This window comes from Ambystoma mexicanum, chromosome 9, assembly GCF_040938575.1.
Source record: "Ambystoma mexicanum isolate Mex_15411 chromosome 9, UKY_AmexF1_1, whole genome shotgun sequence".
Lineage (NCBI taxonomy): Eukaryota > Metazoa > Chordata > Amphibia > Caudata > Ambystomatidae > Ambystoma > Ambystoma mexicanum.
Window position 1 is genome coordinate 177,226,402 of NC_090931.1, and position 20,634 is coordinate 177,247,035.

General features: G+C 45.9%; 1 protein-coding gene across 1 annotated transcript in view; it reads right to left on the bottom strand.

Annotated features, from left to right (window-relative positions):
- UPK2 (uroplakin 2) overlaps positions 1–20,634 on the bottom strand; it is a 157,524-nt gene that overhangs the window by 60,831 nt on the left and 76,059 nt on the right. The window contains exon 3 of the mRNA XM_069614402.1: positions 17,804–17,957. Within this exon, the coding sequence (XP_069470503.1) occupies positions 17,804–17,957 (154 nt within the window). The remainder of the gene's footprint in view (positions 1–17,803; positions 17,958–20,634) is intronic.

The window sequence follows — 20,634 nt, forward strand, 5'->3', positions numbered from 1 at the left end:
TTGTGACAGTAACACTTAAGTGTACGTTTTATCCAGAAGGAGAAATACATGATCTGCTAGGTCAAATGTCTGCATCCTGCAGCTCTCCAGATGTATTGGACTATGACTCCCATGCTCTCTCACCATTGACTAAACTTTCTAGGGCTGATGGGAGTTGTAGTCCAAAACCCCAAGGGAGCCAAAGGTTGCAGTCTGCTAGGTAACAGCACTAAGACACTGGGAGATCTGCTGGCCTGGGGACAATGACAAAGCTTCTAAAACCGGAGAGGCTGGTTAAATATGTTTATTACACTTGCAGCACAGCATAGGCCCAGTACCAATCCCCTACCAATTTGCTTCCATTTTAAGAAATGATAACAGAAATCTTGAACAGGCACCTATTATGTCAGAAATGCCTACAGTCTTAGTGAAAAGAGTTCTACCAGAATACGCTGTCAAGAAAAAAGCACCACTCTATGTGTACCTTATGGTCTACAAGCGGTTCAAATAACCTTTTTTTTTAAATCAAAGTAATTATGATGCCTTCATAGAATTCTAAATAATCTGATCCAATATATTTTCTTATCAATTGAAAGAGATGTCCACAAATGTGTTCCATAGAACCTCAAAAAGATGACAGAACAAATACTATATATATCAAAATTGTACTTTGCAACAAAAATGTACATTAACAGTATTCATAGGCAATAGTTACAAAGGAGTGTGGGAGCCCCTCTACTGAGAACGAACATGGGTCAAATACCCTATTCTATGGAATGTATTCCACTCCTCCGTTTGAATATCAGTCTTTGTCCCACCCACAAGGGAAGTCCAGCACCCAGATGCTAGGCAAAGCTCCTCTGAACAAGAATACCATCAGCAACCCTAGGCACGTGTTTCGGCCTAGTCGGGCCCCAATTTTTACAAAGTTACAAAGGAGTGTGGGACAAAGACTAATATGCAAATGGGTATTTCTCCTCTGTGAAGGGTGCAGTGAGCTAAGATGTGGTTGTAGACCCTCCTGAGTGGAAGAAATTCCATAGAGCAGGGTATTTGACCCATGATCGTTCTCAGTAGAGGGGCTCCCACACCCCTTTGTAACTTTGTAAAAACTTGGGGTTTCACCCTAAGTAACCCAGGGTAATCCAGACATGGACCCCTGTTAGGACAGATTTTCTGAAGTCCAACTAAGGGCTAAGTAGAAGCATTCAAGTGAGACATTCAACAAGACTCTACTCTTAGAATAAAGCTGTACCACCTGAGTTCATGGTATCGTAGACCAACAAGCCTGCCTTATCTTAGGAGGGAGAGAGGGCTGTAGAATCAGTACAAAGAAATTGTGTTATATGTATGGCCCAAAGAAACAATGACACCCTATGTATTGTAAAAAATAAAGGGTTTATTTTATATACAAGCAGACCAAGAGATTCTTGGGTAAGTAAGGACTATCATAAAGCATATAAACACATTATAAAAACACAACACTATGCTTTAAATACATAGATCAAAGCACAGACCTTATTTAGTACGCCTAACAGTATTTCTAGGGGGTAAGACTTTTGTATACACATTCAGTATAAGGCACACTTATTCTGGGGGAGTAAAACCATAAGTTACTTTATGTAATAGAAGAGTAGCAGACCATGTCAGTTATGCAGTGACACTCAACAAGGTAATCACATAGTCAACCAACTTGCAAATATACTTTTCTGAATAGTGCAACACAGATTCAATGAACAGTATATACCTCTATTGCTTTTGTGATAACACACAGTTATATTAGGTGAGTAAGACCTTTATGGTGTAATATACACTTACAGCTGCTTTTCAGCTCAGTGGAACACAGGCTAAGATAAGCAAGAACTATTTACACTAATTTTGTATGCACCAGGCAAACCAAGGTCAGCTACACCTAAAGGAACACTTTCATGAATGGCACACAGCTATTCTAGGCAGGTAGGAACTAATGTTGTAATATTCTATTACAGTTGCTTTTCAGGATCAGTGGAACACAGATTGAGATAAGCAATAGCTCTTTAAATTGTTTTAGGATGGCACTCAGCGAACACAGGGTAAGTAAAACCTATATACTTTTTAAAGAAGCTATCAGCAACTTAAGAGGTAAGTATAACCTAAGGCAGACTTATTCTGAACAGGCTAACAGCAAGTCAAGGGAAGCAAGACCCAATTTGGGACACCCATACATCTTTCCTAACAGGAATAGTAAAGTGAAACCAACAGCATTACTTTTGGGGAAGAGGCACAACCAATTCACAGGTGAGTAACTTAACCTTATGTATGCTTTTCAGAATAGTGCAACACACATTCATGGTAAGTAAGAACTTTTGTAACTGCTCACGCTCAGAGTTACAGTTACCAACCAACATCTTCTACAAGTAACTTTTGCACATTTGTTATTCTTTTAAAGGCAGGACCCTTTTCATATCCAGTCCTTCCCTTATTCTATAGCATGAGTTCACTCAGAGGCAGTATTGGGACCCTAGTGGTCGAGGTGCCAGCTGTAGGCAGGGTGAGATAGGGGTCAGTTGCAGGCAAAGTCAGAGTTCCAGAGGAAGACTGTTCAAACAAGTAAGTATTTCACTTTAAAGTTAGTTGAGGGTTCAGGGACTTCAGAGAAGACACCCTAGGAGGATTTCACAGTGGGGCTGGGTGAACTGGATGAGTGGCCTCTCAATCACAGGAAACACCCCAAAGCTATACAGAAATCACAAAGGCTTAAGGTAGGTAAAACACCCCAGTCAATACTGTACTTCAGCACAGAAGAGGAGTTGCAGCAGGAAGACTTCAGGATCTGCAGCCAAAAACCCAGTCGATGGATTCCTTTGTCAAGAAGACGGAAGACAGGACTTTGGAAGGACTTTTGCAGCAGGGATCACAGGAGAAGGCTCCAGGCCAGAGTTTCCTCATGGCAGGATGCGGCTCTGTGGACATGGGGCCTTTTCAGGAGCACAGAAGAAGACAGAATATCGGTGGTCGGATTCTCATCATTTACAAGATCCATGTCATGCAGTGCCCCTGGAAACACTGGCACCGATGGAGACTCCATTAGGATGTTCCGCTACATTTCCTCAGTTTGCCCAGTAGCGGTCTAGTGTTTCTTCAAAGATGGCCACCACCAGTATTTACTTGGATGCAGAGCGCAGCACGGAGCGCTGCAACCTACCTCTACGGTGAGAGGCTAGTTGTATCTTTAGGAGCTTCCTCGCTCCCGTTCTGTTTACCCGCTTCAGCCTCTCCCTCTCTCTGGCGTTTGGTTCCGTTCGCCTTTCCTCTCACTCTCTCGCACTTTCTCGTTGCTTTCCGCCCGAGCCTCCTTGGGCGCTTGCTGGATTCCCCTCCACATTGTGGCTCCCGCTTTACTGGGTCTCGTCCCGGCTCGCCCTGTTCCTCCCTTCCACTCTGTTCTCTACCTCCGGTGCATTCCACCTTCCTGGGAGATGTTAGGTTCACCGCTCTTTCTTACTTGTGAACCGGTGCAGCTTCCACACAATCCTCGTGATCCTGGGATTCTCATCCCAAGACTACACTGTCACCTCCCTCTCTCTCTAAGGGTTCCATACTCAGAATTAAAGTAATGCACCTGTTACAAAGGAGTCCTTCCTTATTGGAATACAGCAACAGACATCTCGCTTCCAAGAACCGCTCTTCAACTGCTCCTCTGGATCTGCATCTTCTCCAGGGTTTTTTCAGCTGCAAGGCTTTTTCCCTGATTGGAGTCCGCTCCCTAGGGGTCCTCGTTGTTAGGTATACCCTACCCCAGCAACGTGGCCTCCGGGGAGCTCACTCGTATCTCCACGAGAACAAGAAAGACTGAAAGTGAAAAGAGACAAAGAAGACCAGAAGGAAGAAGAAGACGGACACACAGGACAGCTCAGCCGAAGACCCAGGTGAGGAAGATTGGAGGGAGGAGTCACCAGTGTCTGTGACTCCAGCACTCTGGTGAGGAGACCTTTTGGACCTGAATCGTCCCTCTGAAGATCCAGCAGGATGCCCACAAAGTTTCATTGAGATTTGGAATTTGAAAACCGTGCACCGCACAATGGTTCGAGGTCCCACGGTATGAGGGTGTTGCAGCCCTGCAAGGTCGCAGCATGGCGTGGGATGGCTCAAAATGCTGAGTCCAGTGGGTCTCACCAGGCTCTAGGTCAGGGTTGCAGTTTTTGGAGTCCCCAGGTCGATTAGAAATAAGGGCTACAGCAGGCTCCGGTTACACAGCAGGCTCTCTGGTAGCTGGAAATGGTCTCGGCTGTTGTTTCTTCATCTTTCTCTTTGGTTTTGGTTCCAGTGGTCGACTACCTCTTCAGCTTCCAGGATTGGACTTTTATGGAAGAACCCAGCAAATCAAATAGCCATGCAACATTCAAACTTTGGGGTTGGCAGTCCTTTCAGGACAGTCAACCACCGAGTTTGAACTGGATTCTCACATGCAGGCTGGGAGACAAAGGGCTGCAGAGTTTTGGACTCCTCCCTCGACTCCTGCCTTCAAAGACACTCTGGAGCCTGGGCAGGGAATACACAGGATTCCCGCCGAAGATAAAAATCACACAAAGGAATTTCTCACTCTGGAGGTCAGGGGAAGGGACAGGAAAGTACAAGAAATGCTAAAATGGCAAAAAAGAAGACAGGGGCCATTTCGGTAAAATGGCCCCTGTCTGTGAAAAAAGCCGCGGTAAAGGTGCACCGAATTAATAAAAAGGTTCACTTTCACCAGCCATTAAAGGTAAGTTTGTCCTTGTAACATAAATGTTATATTTAAAATGAGAAAGGGGATACTCAGTATCTCCCCAGCATTCCACATAAGGTGGGGGGTGCTGGTCTCATCTAATCAAATGTAAAAGGGATCCAAAGATCCTTTCTACCCTTGGGAACAGTAGTTATCACAAGGTTAGCCAGAGAAAGTTAAAAGGTGAGCCCCTAGGTCATCCCAGCAACAATAGGCACTTATTGCCAAAACATTGTCAAAGAGGATAACTTTTAAAAGACACTATCGAGAGTCTTAAAAATGACACTCACAAAAAGAGTAAAAGATTCTGTCAGTGTGGAAAAAGGTTTGCACTCACACAGGTATAAGGAAAAATAATCCACCAGTAAAAGCAAAAGGTTCGGGGGTTGACCCTGATCATTAAGATGTATCATTACTATAAAAATGTTACCTAACATCCCCTTGCTCACTGTGTCTTAGAGAGGCTCTGCTTCAACTCATTGATGAGGCCCGACTAGGCTGAAACACCTGTCTGGGGTTGATGATGGTACTCTTGTTCAGAGATTTGCCTAGCATTTCGGTGCTGGACTGCCCTTGTGGGTGGGACAAAGACTGATATGCAAATGTGTAGTTCTCCTCTGTGAAGGGTGCAGTGAGCTAAGATGTGCTTGTAGATCCTCCTGAGTGGAAGGAATTCCATAGACCAGGGTATTTGACCCATGTTCGTTCTCAGTAGAGGGCCTCCCACACTCCTTTCTAACTTTGTAAAACTTGGGGTTTCACCCTAAGTAACCCAGGGTAATGGACCCCTTGCTCACTGTGTCTTAGAGAGGCTCAGCTTCACCTCACTGATAAGGCCCGACTAGGCCGAAACATGTATCTGGGGTTGCGGATGGTACTCTTGTTCAGAGGAGATTTGCCTAGCATTTCAGTGCTGGGCTGTCCCTGTGGCTGGGACCAGACTGATATGCAAATGGATAGTTCTCCTCTGTGAAGGGTGCAGTGAGCTAAAATGGGGTTGTAGACCCTCCTGAGTGGAAGTAATTCCATAGAACAGGGTATTTGACCAAAGTTCAGTCTCAGTAGAGGGGCTCCCACACTCCTTTCTAACTTTGGGGTTTCACCCTAAGAAACCCAGGGTAATCGAGAGGTGGACCCCTTGCTCACTGTGTCTTAGAGGTTTAGCTTCCTCACTGATGAGGCCCGACTAGGCCGAAACACGTGTCTGGGGGTTGCTGATGGAACTCTTGTCCAGAGATTTGCCTAGCATTTCAGTGCTGGGCTACCCCTGTGGGTGGGACAAAGACTGATATGCAAATGGATGTTTCTCCTCTCTGAAGGGTGCAGTGAGCTAAAATGGGGTTGTAGACCCTCCTGAGGAAAAGAAATTGCATAGAGCAGGGTATTTGATCGATGTTAATTCTCAGCAGAGGGGCTCCCACACTCATTTGTAACTTCATAAGTAATAGTATTCATATGTAAATGTTTCTTGATGTTGAAATGTGTTTATGGTTGAAGGCCCTTTTATGCACACTATGTCATGAGGAGCAGACAATGCCTCAAAGTACTATGTAAGTCAAAACTAATAATGCAGTAGTTAATCAAATGCATTTTTCAAATTATTTCTAGATAAATAGCACAGGAAAATCATGTGCAGAGGCTAACCATCCTCTTTTAAATATTTCAACTGAAATGCCCAAAAATATTCTTCTCTTACATTCTTGTACATATGAGATAACATTGGAGCAATGTAAAATTACTCCATGTGGATGGTCCAAAAACTGTACAAGTTGTCAAAGTACAATGTAGCAAGCCTGCAGCTTTCCAACCAGACATTGGGCCTCATTACACGGTAGGCGGAGCACCTTGGTCCATGCCGGTAAAATACCGGCACCGCCTTGGAGGAAAGGGGAATTACCGCCCTATTCCAAGGTTGGCAGGGCGGTAATTCCCCCTTCCCCCATTGCCCTTCCCCATTCCCATTTTTGCCCCATAGGGCTCTATGGGAATGGGGAAGGCGCTAATTACGGTGCCGCAAATTGCGGTACCGTAATTAGCACCCTGGTCCCTTTGCGGGTTGGTTTTTAACGCCTGCTAAACAGCAGGCGTTAAAGTACCAACCCGCAAAGGGACCTCGTAGTAAGGCGGTAAGGGTTTACCGGTACCGGTGCCCTTACCGGTACCGGTAAACCCTTACCGCCTACCGTGTAATGAGGCCCAGAGAGTTCCTCTGCCGGAAATACATTGTGCCAGGCGTTGCGAGCACACAAACTCTTCAGAAAACCGAAGAATGTTGACATCTTATTGAGTCTGTTTCCAGCGTTGAACTCCCATGCTGAAAAAAAAAGAGTTCTCTGCACAGTACAAACAACACAGGGGGGAACACAGAGGGACTACTGCCCTCCAAGGTGGTAGCCAAGCCGGTTATACACTTAGTTCCTCCCTCTAATTCCAAGCAGACTCGGGTGTGCTCAGGAAAGCTACCCAATCCCAGCCCTCACCAAATTACCATACATTGGTGCAAACCCTCTGTGAAAGGCTCACACAGAGAGAGGAGGGGAGACAGTATGAATGCAACCAGCCCCAGTTGCTGAGTGTGAGCTGCAGGTGGTTCATGTTTGGAGAAAGATGGAGACTGGAGAGCTGTGGCAAAAGAAGAGACTGGGGGAACAGGAAGAGCTAGAGTGGTGGTGGCAGTGGAAAGCAGGTGGAGGCAATGATCGCTGAGAGTGAACAAGAGCAAGTGGTAGCAAAGGAGACCCTTACTACAGGAGCTGGCATGCAGACTTGTAAAGGGTGGTAGGATCTAGAAGAGGTGGCGAAGACTTGAAGGTGAGTATACCATCAGGAGAAGGTGGTGAAGAGTGGAAGGTGGTGGTCATATCAGGGGAGATGAAGATTTGAAGGAGGTGATAAAAGCAGCAGGAGCATGTGGTAGCACATTGAAGGATGTGGTAACATTAGGTAGAAGTGGTCAAGGATTGAAGGATGTGGCAACATCAGGAGAAGGTGATAGCAAATTGAAGGAAATGGTAACATCAGGGGGAGGTGGTGATGAATTTAAGGAGGTCATAACATCAGAAGGTCAGAGTCAAAGGGTGGCAGAAGTAGTAAAGGAAGGTAATACCATAAGGAGGCAAGAGCAAACTGGCTGAGGTGGTGTTGGAGAAGGAGGTGTAGTAGGTGAAGTTAATAGGGGGCTGGAGGAGGTAACATAAGTAAAGAAGTTAAAATAAGTGATAGGAATACCAGGGGAATACATAAGACTGGAGAAAGTAGTGAGATCAGAAGGGTAGCTTCAGGATGAGAAGGGGTAGATCTCTCGGGTGAGAGGGAGGATGTCACAACAGGGAAAGAGAGTGTGCCAAATCCCTGGTCACGTTGTTGCAGTTCAGGGTTGGCATTCAGGATGACTCGGACCAGGCGTACTCCTCTGCGGATGATACAGGCTTCTTGAGCAGCAAGGGCAGAGCAGGAAGCAGTTCCTGAGCACTCCCCGGAAGGAGCACGAGATGTCCCCCGGGAACTGAATCCCTACACTACGATGTGGCTCCCGGGATTAACATGATGTAGGCACAGCAACAAGCTCTGTACTGGGGAGCCTGCGGACAGCGGCTGGGATGATGGTATTATGTCAGCAGCTTAAAGATGTTAGGAGGCAGCTGGGGTACAGGTACATGCTGGTCTCCGGGTCGGCAGTTGCTTTTGAACTTGAGCAGGCAGAAGAACAGGCAAGGGAAGGCAGGCAAAAGGCAAGGCAAAGCCAGGAGACAGAGAAGGTTGGGACAAACCAAGAAGACGGAAGGGCCAGGCGGAGTCAAGGACCAGAAGGAGGGAGTCAAACACCAGAAGGAGGGAGACCTCAAGCATGGACAAGGGAACAAGTGAGCGGAAGGAGGCGAGGCCAGGGAAAGGGTAGTGTAACATGAACACAGAGCATGCTTTGATGCATCCGTGGCCATGTCTGCAGGGTTTATATTCCCCTGCACTGGTGTTCCGGGTAGGCAGCTTCCAGCATAGTTGCCGCAGCAACCCGAATCACCAACCACAGTGAGCAGCTCCCCCGCCGACCCCGTGCATGGGCAGAGCATCTGGAAAGACAGCTCCCATGGCACAAGGAGGGGCGCAAGCCTGTGGCCACGTAGACACCAGCTCCTTGGCTCCAGCTCCCATCGCCTCGCCTGCCTGTCTCCTGGTAACACAGAGGCGCCAGTGTGGGTATACCTGCTAGGTAAGTGTCCGCGGGCCACAGCAGTGACATGGAGGCATGACAGAGTGTCACAGAAAAGGTGGGACGAAAGCTGAGAAGATCAAGAAATGAAGAAGAGAGAGAGGAACAGGCCCAGTAAGCTTGAATAGTAGGTTTCCGGTGGGCCAAGGCAGCCCTAGGTAGGATCAGACGGAAGAAGGAGGAATGAGACATAGTCAAGGAGGTTACAACCAGCTGAGATAGTACCTCTTAAGTGCTAAGGGCGTCTATATTCGTCTTGAATTCCCATAGGAAATCAGTGAAGGCTCCACCCACTGCTGCAGTTAAGTGGGGAAGAAGTGCGAGGTTTGCTCAATCTACCATAAGGACCCATCTTGAGCTCTCCCCGCTGGCTATGACCAGGGATCTGTCTGCCCACAATACCTGGTGCCAGAGTCAGTCAAAGGGTACGGTACCCCAGAAAACCTGCATCTAGACTATTCAAAGGAAGAGGATTCCGGAAGCCCCATGAGCCTCTAACACCAGACTGGGGTGGTGAGGCAAATTCTTGCCAACTCTGAAATCCTGGACATTGACTTGAGGGTCCTGGAGGCCTGCTTACCCACACCTGGCAAGCAAGGCATTTGGGGGCGGTCCTCCATGCTTCTTGTTTTATTTTGGAGAAAACCACCCTGACTATTGTTTTCTTTTGGATGGTCGGGGTTATGCATTTAAGTTATCCTTTACCTGTACACTGGCCCCGTAATAAAAGTTATAGAATAACAGTATTCGGGCTTGGCATCTTTCTTGATCCCGGGTGTCTCCTAGAAAAGCTTGACTTCAATTGTTTTAACTTCCTGTGCCAATGGCCTTCTGAGTTAACCTGACAGAGCAGGACACAGAGCGGGAAATACACAACGTGCCCTTTCCTGGCTCCTTGAGGAGAAACCGACAGTAGGTATCTAAATTAAATCCCTATGGATTCCTGCCTGCCCTTTAACTGGGCAAGTGAAATTCATATGGATTTAGAGTATGGACAGCCACCATACACAAACATGATGGCCACCCTTATCGCTCATTTTCTGGCCAGGCAGCAAAAGGCATTGGAACCACCAAGATTCACGTGCCTTTCAATGTCCTTGGCAGAAAAAGTATCAATATTCCCTGAAATGAACCGCAGACGCAGTTCACTCTGGCGAGTATGTGCCTCACCTGAAATGAGGCTATACTTAGGCTCTGTGATGAAGTCATCTTTCAGAGGCAGGTTGCGGGGTGGGGGGGCAGGAAGCTCTGTGGGGTGGGGAAGCCACCGGCTCCATGATGCAACCCCTGGAGGTGGTATATGGTGAGTCTCAGAGGGCCTGTCGCACCTCCACAGCCTGATGTCTAAGAGCACCATAGTCAAGATCATGGATATGATATGATATGATGTGGCATTCATAACGCGCCTATACACAAGTGTTTCTAGGATTAAAGCGGGACACTGTTCCAGGAGAACAGACAAGGGTTTGTGGACTACAATGACCAGAGTGCACTTATCCATGACGCTGTAAACATAAGTGAATGAAAGGATTGTCAGCCGGTTCAATCTGAGAATAAACCCAGAAGCAGGTGAGTGACTCGGGATTCTATCCATGCCTCATCTCTGAGACTCACTGCCTGCTAGAAGCAAGCAAGAGCGAACCAACGCTGGAGATTGGCCTGCGTTGTCGAAGCAGGAGGATAGACTGCAGGACCACATAATTACCATGATAGCACTGGCTGACCTCAAAAGCCCCGGCCCATGCGCTGCTTCCTAATAAGTAATTCCGTAAACTCAACAATCAAGGAAAGTCACCTCACTTGAAAACACTAAGGAGACAGGAGCCAAAGGGTGCAGTCCTCTGGTCTGGGTTGTAATAAGTACTTGCTGGCAGGTGTGGGCCAGATCAACAACTCAGGGTCTGTGAAGACAGCCTGTAGCCAGTTAGATTATATGAGCCAAGAACCAACCACAGAAGAGTATCAGAACCAAGGAGCAACCCAAGGGAGACCAAAGAATGTGTGCTGGGGTACTATAAATACCCCGTTACTGTGACATGAAGATACCCAGCCAGATGCTGCAACCTTGGAACTGGGGGCTCTTGTAGAACAGTAGAATAAGGAAATGTTTGTTTGGTCTATGGCAACAGGTCTTCAAAGAATACACCCTAACATATCTAGTTAACCCTCCATCCTGACGTCCCAGCGCAGAGTACTATCCTTCTAAAGTTTTGTTACAACACCGGCCCCTTAGGTATTAAAAAACTGAACTACATTGTCTGCATGTCTAGTGCATGCTTTGTGCACCCCACCATGGCAGGTCTGAATAACCCAAATTAATCCCCAACTGGGAATGTTTTATAGCATGGTTACAAATTGTAACACATGAGAAATGTAAACCAAAATCATGAATTAATTTAATTTGTTTACCACACCTATGAATTTCGAGTTTCGGATGTGAAGTGGAGGACTTCCTTCCGGCAAAATCGTCTGATTGACTGCAGTGGCAGAGGCGTAGCCACAATGGTCTAAAAAGTGGGGCCCACCGCAGTGACATTAACATCTGTAAATGACCATACAGTGCTGCTGAGTGGGCTTTTACAGATTTTGGGTGGGCCTTGGCTACTCAGGCCCTACCCTGTCTATGCCACTGTGCATTGGAATTAATGCTTAAGGTAAATCCTCCTAAATCTCCATGAAGTTCTATTGACTCCAAAAGTGGGGATCAACTCCGTTGTTATCCAGCTCAAGTGGTGGAAACGGTATTCATTTTTTGCAGTATTTGCGTGAATAAATTATGGAATTACTGCCAATCTCAGAAGGAGCTGATTATGTTGATATTGCATTTATTCAGGAAAAATACCTTACAGTGGAAGATGTAATGCTACATAAATGTATATTATCTTATAAAGTTTTTTTTATAGTGGGCCAATCACCACCGTAGTTGTTTTTCAGTGCTGTTAACTTGTCTAAGAAATGACTGTATCCTCGCTCAGAATAACCAGAACTTGCTCTGTGTAGAAAGATGGAAAAAACAGGGCAACAAGTAGGGGAGGGGGAAGAAGTTTGCATAGAATAGAGACATACACAACTAACAAATGGGACGATACAGTGCGGTTCAGGCAGTGGAAATGAGATCGCGTAAATAGGGGTGAGGGTGTAATGGTAGGCAGTGGAATCGATGGAATGCTGATCTACAAAGAGGGAAAGTAAGAACCCTCAAGGCATCAAGCATTTTCCGGTGATGGTGGTTTCTAGTACCGTGGAAGCATGGTTGCCTGATTGCCAGAGATGTAGAAAGAGGGAAAGTAAGAACCCTCAAGGCATCAAGCATTTTCCGATGATGGAGGTTTCTAGTACCGTGGAAGCATGGTTGCCTGATTGCCAGAGATGTAGAAAGAGGGAAAGTAAGAAACCTCAAGGCATCAAGCATTTTCCAGTGATGGTGGTTTCTAGTACCGTGGAAGCATGGTTGCATGATTGCCAGAGATGTAGAAAGAGGGAAAGTAAGAAACCTCAAGGCATCAAGCATTTTCCAGTGATGGTGGTTTCTAGTACCGTGGAAGCATGGTTGCCTGATTGCCAGAGATGTAGAAAGAGGGAAAGTAAGAAACCTCAAGGCATCAAGCATTTTCCAGTGATGGTGGTTTCTAGTACCGTGGGAGTGTTGGAAGCATGGTTGCCTGATTGCCAGAGATGTAGAAAGAGGGAAAGTAAGAACCCTCAAGGCATCAAGCATTTTCCAGTGATGGTGGTTTCTAGTACCGTGGAAGCATGGTTGCCTGATTGCCAGAGATGTAGAAAGAGGGAAAGTAAGAAACCTCAAGGCATCAAGCATTTTCCAGTGATGGTGGTTTCTAGTACCGTGGAAGCATGGTTGCCTGATTGCCAGAGATGTAGAAAGAGGGAAAGTAAGAAACCTCAAGGCATCAAGCATTTTCCAGTGATGGTGGTTTCTAGTACCGTGGGAGTGTTGGAAGCATGGTTGCCTGATTGCCAGAGATGTAGAAAGAGGGAAAGTAAGAACCCTCAAGGCATCAAGCATTTTCCATTGATGGTGGTTTCTAGTACCGTGGAAGCATGGTTGCCTGATTGCCAGAGATGTAGAAAGAGGGAAAGTAAGAAACCTCAAGGCATCAAGCATTTTCCAGTGATGGTGGTTTCTAGTACCGTGGAAGCATGGTTGCCTGATTGCCAGAGATGTAGAAAGAGGGAAAGTAAGAAACCTCAAGGCATCAAGCATTTTCCAGTGATGGTGGTTTCTAGTACCGTGGGAGTGTTGGAAGCATGGTTGCCTGATTGCCAGAGATGTAGAAAGAGGAAAAGTAAGAACCCTCAAGGCATCAAGCATTTTCCGGTGATGGTGGTTTCTAGTACCGTGGAAGCATGGTTGCCTGATTGCCAGAGATGTAGAAAGAGGGAAAGTAAGAACCCTCAAGGCATCAAGCATTTTCCGGTGATGGAGGTTTCTAGTACCGTGGAAGCATGGTTGCCTGATTGCCAGAGATGTAGAAAGAGGGAAAGTAAGAACCCTCAAGGCATCAAGCATTTTCCGGTGATGGAGGTTTCTAGTACCGTGGAAGCATGGTTGCCTGATTGCCAGAGATGTAGAAAGAGGGAAAGTAAGAACCCTCAAGGCATCAAGCATTTTCCGGTGATGGTGGTTTCTAGTACCGTGGAAGCATGGTTGCCTGATTGCCAGAGATGTAGAAAGAGGGAAAGTAAGAAACCTCAAGGCATCAAGCATTTTCCGGTGATGGTGGTTTCTAGTACCGTGGAAGCATGGTTGCCTGATTGCCAGAGATGTAGAAAGAGGGAAAGTAAGAACCCTCAAGGCATCAAGCATTTTCCAGTGATGGTGGTTTCTAGTACCGTGGGAGTGTTGGAAGCATGGTTGCCTGATTGCTAGAGATGTGCTCACAATCCCTTGAAGTCTGGAGGCTTGGATTCTCGGGGTGGCATTTCTTTAGGCACTGCCTGCAAATTCCAGGTATATTTCATGTGGAAATGACAAACCAATTGTTAGAAGTGACAGAGCTAAGGAAGGGTTGTGGAAAAAGGAGGAATGCGGGAAGCCACAACGGGTGAACGGGAATAGGGAAGAGAAGTGAAACCTGTTCTATCTGGCTTCTCTGCCTGTATGTATGCTTCACCTGAGTGATGATGGCCGTGTGGAACGCTGTGTGACTGACAAGAATGTTTCTGTTGTTCGGAGTTCTGACATAGGCAGGTGACGGAGATGTAGCCTGGGTGGTGGGAGTCAGTGGGCTCTTCCATAAAATCCCAGCTCCTTGATGATTGATACCTAATGACTTAATGAAGCTTGATTACCTGTAAATCAGTGAACTACATATCAAGTACCCTGCTGCTCCAGAACCATCCTTGCAAAATGACAATACAAAGGAACCTGGAAGAGTCATATGTGCATTGCCTGTCTAAGAGGGGGACATTTCTAATGCAGGCTGCGTGAGGGGTGTGACGTCAGAGCATTGTGCCAGAGATGCTTCCAGGGGCTGTTGTTGTGCTTCCCAGCTGTGGACTGTCTTTTGTATATCTTGGACAACCTGCGAACCCTGGGCAGTCACAGGAGGGATACAAAAGATGTTGGTTGAAATCAAGTAGTGCTGCACAGCACACGGCCCCGCCCTCCAGGATATTATTAATGGCCCGCCAGGTTACATGAGTTTCATGATGAAGTAAGGCCTGGCTTAAAGTCAGACTTTCTCTCTAGATATGTCATATTTCTAACCTTATTTCTCTCTCTTTCGCCCTTTCTTTATCTCTGCCATGTCAGGTGTCTGAATGCGTTGGTGTCCACATTGTGTTTGTGCGTCCTGATACCTGCAGTTTTACTTCTATATAAAAACATGAATTCAGTCACATCATACAAATAAATCAAAGTGGTAATGCCGTGACGTAGGAATGCATCACAATGGAGCAATGCATAAAAAGCTAAGGGTTATGCATTTGTGCCTCATATGCGCTCTTGCCCCCCTTTGCTCTCAGGATGGACTGTGCATTGCATGGAAGAGGCGCCCCTGCTCATCACTTTTGGATGTCCCCAAGTAGGAATTTGTTATCCTGCAGGAAAAAGGTTTTTTTAAGTTCTTAACATTTTTTAGTAACATTTTTAGTAAAACATTTTTAAAACTTTTCTGTACTATTGTGTACCCGTCTTAGGTCAGCCGGTATTCGCCACTGACATTATTACTAGAAATGTTGCATTTTTTAACCCCACACCATGTAATCAAATGGAGCAGTGAAACACATTGGGCCTCATTACGAGGCTGTCGCCCACGGCATGAACGGTGCCGGTAAGGGACCGGCACCGTTCATACCGGGCCGCCACATTACGAGTTCTGCAGCGGGTCCCGCTCTGGACGCCTGACCAGACCAGATCTGCAGAGCAGCACCCGCTAGTAGTACAGGATGCTAACAACGGCCCATCATTAATGGGCCCGTTGTTAGCATCCTCCCCATTCCCATTGAGCCCTATAGGGGCTCAATGGGAATGGGGACGTACCGGGTCCGGGTCCCGCGAATGGGAATTACCGGGCCCTCCAAGGTTGGAATGGCCCAGTAAGTCCGCTTTTGTGGGACCTAGACCCGGACCTGAGTTTGGAGGTAGCAATGCCGCTAAAAACGGCATGGCTACCTCCAAACTCCTAATGAGGCCCATTGTATCCGGAAATACCGCCTGTTTATCATTACTGCCTAACTCATAATGAGGCCTCAAGTATTTTCAGTGGCAAATCCGCCTAACTTGTGATGAGACCGCCGCACATTCTTCCCCATGCTTCTCACACATCAGGTTTATGTGTAGTTTGGTGCATTGTAACTTCTTAATTGGCCAGTCAGAAACATTCCTAGACTCTGCTGATCAGGTGTATGAACCTGAAGGGAAGCCTTTCAGGTTGGGCATTGGGAGTCGTTAACTGTAATGTCCCAAATGGCAATTTGCTGATGTTTTTCCCAGGCGTCTAAATGTTAACCTTATACACATTCTAGCGTAGTTTATTATATTGAGTTTGTCCAGCACACAGTACCAGTGACATAACTTCGCAGAGCTCATTACACGAAAACTACAGAACAGGCTGAAATAAAAAGCAGAAATTGCACAGTAACATCTCTACCAAGGTGACATCCTAACAATGAGCACTTAGTGGTCTTCAAACAAAAACCACTTTAAGGATGTCTCGGAGCTGGTTTGGTAGGACATGTTCTGAGTGACACAAGGAGGATGTGTCAAAAGACAACATCCCTTGGCTGGTGGCATCTGTCACCATATTTCCTCAATTTGCCAATTAAAAGAAGTAAGGCGTCTTTCACTTGAGGAACTCAGAGACCGTGAGAGACAATATTCAAGATCTAAATTAGTCAAATAGTTAGACACAAGAAGCGGCCAGTACACCCCACAAAAGAGTGCCAGATTTCAAGTTCATCCACTGATGTACGCTTTGTCTCCCTGCTTTCCTTGGGCAGTGACAGACATGAGTGCAGTACTTAAGGTCCCATATGAGATTTAGCAAGCACTACTGCCTGGATCTAGAAATGACTCCCAAGTGGATCAAACCTCTCTGGGTAATTTGTTTGACTAAGTCTCGAGAACCTAACGTGTCCTTCCTGTTACTTTGGTCTCTGTCCTCACTTTTCTGGGATGGGAAGTTTATATTCCAATTCTCCTGATGATCTGGAGTAGACCATAGGGCTTTGCTATTCTTATCATACATTTGGGAATAATAAAGGAGGTCTCATGATAGAAATTACTGTTCTGCGATATGCTCTTCTTCATTTTAATCATAAGCAACGCAACCTTGTTCTGTTCTCCCTGGATCACGGGGACACCGCTGGTTAGGGTATCCGTGTACCCACCCACCAATTTAGGAAAGAACACAAAGTCAACTGCTACTGCAGTGTATAGTGGAGGCTCTCTGCGGACTCTGTTCTTCAAGTGGTAGGAGCCTCTGTGTGCAAACAAGAAATGTAAGGCACTTATATTTCTTGATTTTTATTTTTACTCCCAGTCATGAAAATAAGGCAGGTGTAGATGGGTTATTTCAACTTTACATTGCTGGTTTAAATGTTAAATGCGGAGATACACGAGGCTTTTTAAATGAGTTTAACTGGAAATAGATGTTTCTCTTTATAAAAACTGCTCTAGGATTTACTAATGCGCAGAAAGGTACTAATGATTGTAATCAACATTCCATAATGACAACCTATGATATACAAGCTCAGTGTAAAGCTTTGTTTTCTGATTCCAATAACCAAATATGCTGTATACCCGAATATTAATTTTCCCAGTGGAAGATCGTTGGAAACAGGGCTTCTGGGCTTTCCGCCCTGTTTTCTGGCACTCTGGCATCCGGAATCTCTGTCAATCCACCTCAAAACTTTGTATTTGGCCGGACCGGTACTATGGCCGTCAATGACCAATGCTGGTTAATAGAATGTCATGGTTAAAGAGACCAGATCACAGAGCGATGTCTATTATTTTTTTCCTCACCACTAGCCATACCTAGAGATGCTAAGTAATGGTATGACAGATAAGAAAACTTCAGGTTACAGACATTTTGGCAGTGTTATCATAGATAAGAAAACTTCAGGTTACAGACATTTTGACAGTATTATCATAGATAAGAAAACTTCAGGTTACAGACATTTTGACAGTGTTATATTCAATATCATTCTGGCTTCTTGTTAACTGTAGATAAGGTAAGGCAGTAGTCTGAAGAAAGGGCGGCGATCGCAGCCTAAATGAATTCCCCTCATTTTAAAACAGCTTTAGGGTTCAATGATCAAGTAAAGGAACATATCATGCGTGTTCCTCATGTCTTCGTTGGTTTCCCCAATCTTTGTTGTATGTCTGCCCCCAAAGAATGCCTACTTACGTGTAGGTTGTATTAGCTGTCAAGTTCGTCACTCTGAAACCAATGTTTGTGATCACGGTCCCGCCACTGCTGCTGTCTGACGAAAAGACTGCATCCCTTCTCAGGCGGCACGGAGGGACTGGGACAGTTTGGTTATTTGTAATGCTGCTCCCGGCTGTGGAGAATAGAGAGTAGGAAATTGGTGCGAGTAACCTCAAAGCCACGAGACCTGTCACATTTCATAAACACAGCCAAACAAGTCGATTCCACAATACCACGGCTCTACACCTTCTGCATGATGGGGGCCACAAGTTAAAGGGGTATGCGTCCAGTAGTGTTTTCACTCGTGGCATTCAAACGCTGTCAAAGTGGCCCAATACAAAGCTTGTTGCTCTTAATTCGAGGCTAGATATCTACAGAAAGGTGGTGACAAGACCTAGATTGAAATGTGAAGGTTTGTTTTCAGGCCAGGTTCTCTGAAAGGCATGTGAGCTAGTGGAGAGAGAGTAGGTGTATGTGGTACATAGTGGACTCAGCGCTTTCAGGGGTAAGCAAATGGGGCTGCGTCACATTACATGAGCATCGTTCAACTCTCCCCACATTAGCAGTAAGAGCAGGACATTAGTGGCCAATGCTGGCTCCGCCTCGCCAAGCTTCCACAGGTGTTCCGATAAAATGGGGGAAACAAGGTGTGTCTTCCATTCAGAGGCGTAGACAGGGTAGGGCTTGAGTGGGCCAGGTCTTCCCAAAATCTGTTAATGCTCACCAAGCAGCAGTGCGTGGGCATTTACAGATGTTAATGTCAATGAGGTGGGCCCGACTACATTAGCTTCAGGCCCCACTTGTTAGACAATCTTGGATACTCCTCTGCTTCCATTGCATTCATTGCACAAATGCTGCCAATTGCTACAACATTCTTGTGAAAGAGAGGGTTAGATGGGAAAGCACAAGTTAAAAACAAGAAGGGAGGCTAAAGAAAGTTGAAACACCATCTTAAGAGGGACAGAGAAAAAAGACTTGGCAAATGGCCGCTTGGCTTCTGGGCGGACATAGGCTTCCAACCACAAGAGCAGGGATATCTGAGTCAGGTGTCGTGTAGCACACAAAATAAGGCTCACAGCACTAATCACCTAGAGAATAGATATTTGTATAGTCCCTCTGGCATGCACAGTCCCCTCTTGCCCCGGGAAATAGGGAACATGGTCTGTTATCCTTGTTGTGTTGTGTATATTATCCCTTCATCCCAAGTACATGGTTAACTGTCCTACTGGCCACGTGCATGGCGTGTGCTTGTGTTGGATGTGCACATTGCACTGTTGTCAACTTATGCGTTTTGTACTCAAATCAAGAAATTGCTTTCTAGTAGTTCACCCACAGTGCTGTACATTTTCTTCATGTTGTTGAATGATTTTTTAAATTTAATTTAACATTCAATAACAATCACATACAAATCCATATACATCAATGCATTTAAAATCTGATTTAAGGTGTATAATATCATATGTGAGAACAAAGCATGTCTGGGGATGCTTGTGGCCTAGTGCAGAAGGGATGTGACCTAGGAGTTTGGGCTCGGCTGCCCGTTTTGGGGTGGGGCCAAGCATGATTTGCATATGGTCTTTTACCCCCTTTTGTAATGCTCGGCAGGCAAAAAACGATGGTCTGGAGGGGTGCACAGAGTAACGCCAGAGGTTAAGATTAATTCTAAAACTTGCCATCACCTCTTTTATTTTGCTTAGTCACCCTGAGTGGGACAGGTATGCCCAGACGTGGGTCCTGTGTCTGCTGGGCTTAGAGACCCAAGCTACTCCTCACTGATGAGGCCCAACAAGGCTGAAACATGTCTGTGGATGCTTGTGGTCTCGTGCAGAAGGGATGTGACCTAGCAGTTCGGGCTGGATTGCCCCTTTTGGTATGGGACCAATCCTGATTTGCATATGGTTTTACACCTTTTGTAATGGCTCAGCAGGCAAAGAACGATGGTCTGGAGGGTTGCCCAGAGCAATATCAGAGGTTAAGATTAATTCTAATCCTTCCAGTCATCACCTCTTTTGTTTTGCATAATATCAAACATGCAACCAATCCCAAGCAGACACCATTAAGGTACAAGTGTAAACATAGTTTCAAGGAGGTTTGGAGTTTAGTGTCGGGACAGCTTGTCCCCTGCACACATTCTATTGGTGGTTGTGGTCTTGCCTGCAGCCTGGCACATGGTTTGTCTGGAAACCAAACTCCTGGGTTCCCGAGTGGTTTGGTACATGGTGGGGTGACAAAACCTTGTTTGGTGTAGGCACTGGCAGTTTTTTGATGGTCCAATATTTGATGGTCTTGCTAATTGTTAAAATTTAGTGATAGTCCAGTCTTGAGTTTTTGTACATGGTGTTTTATTACTTCCATCTTATCACTTCCTGACTGGAACCACTCGGACTGAATGCTACATCCGGTCACAGATGAGGCCAACAAGCCTCCATCAGGCACTCTACTCAGGGCCAACTGCCTCCCTGCTCCACCACAAGCCTGCTGCCAATCTCTCCTTTGCCTTGATAAAGACTACGGTCGAAATGCGATACAGCTTGTTGTTTCACCACTCCTGGCACAAGATGCCACATTTGTCATGCTATATCTGAATACTAATAAAACACCATGTACAAAAACTCAAGACTGCACTATCACTAAATTTTAACAATTAGCAAGACCATGAAATATTGGACCTTCAAAATTGCCAGCACCCACACCAAACAAGGTTTTGTCACCCCACCAAGTACAAGTGTAAACATGTTGAGCAGCGGCGTAATCTTTTTCCAAAAATCAACCACTGCCAAACGTAAGGGGTTTGTCTTCCACACATCAGT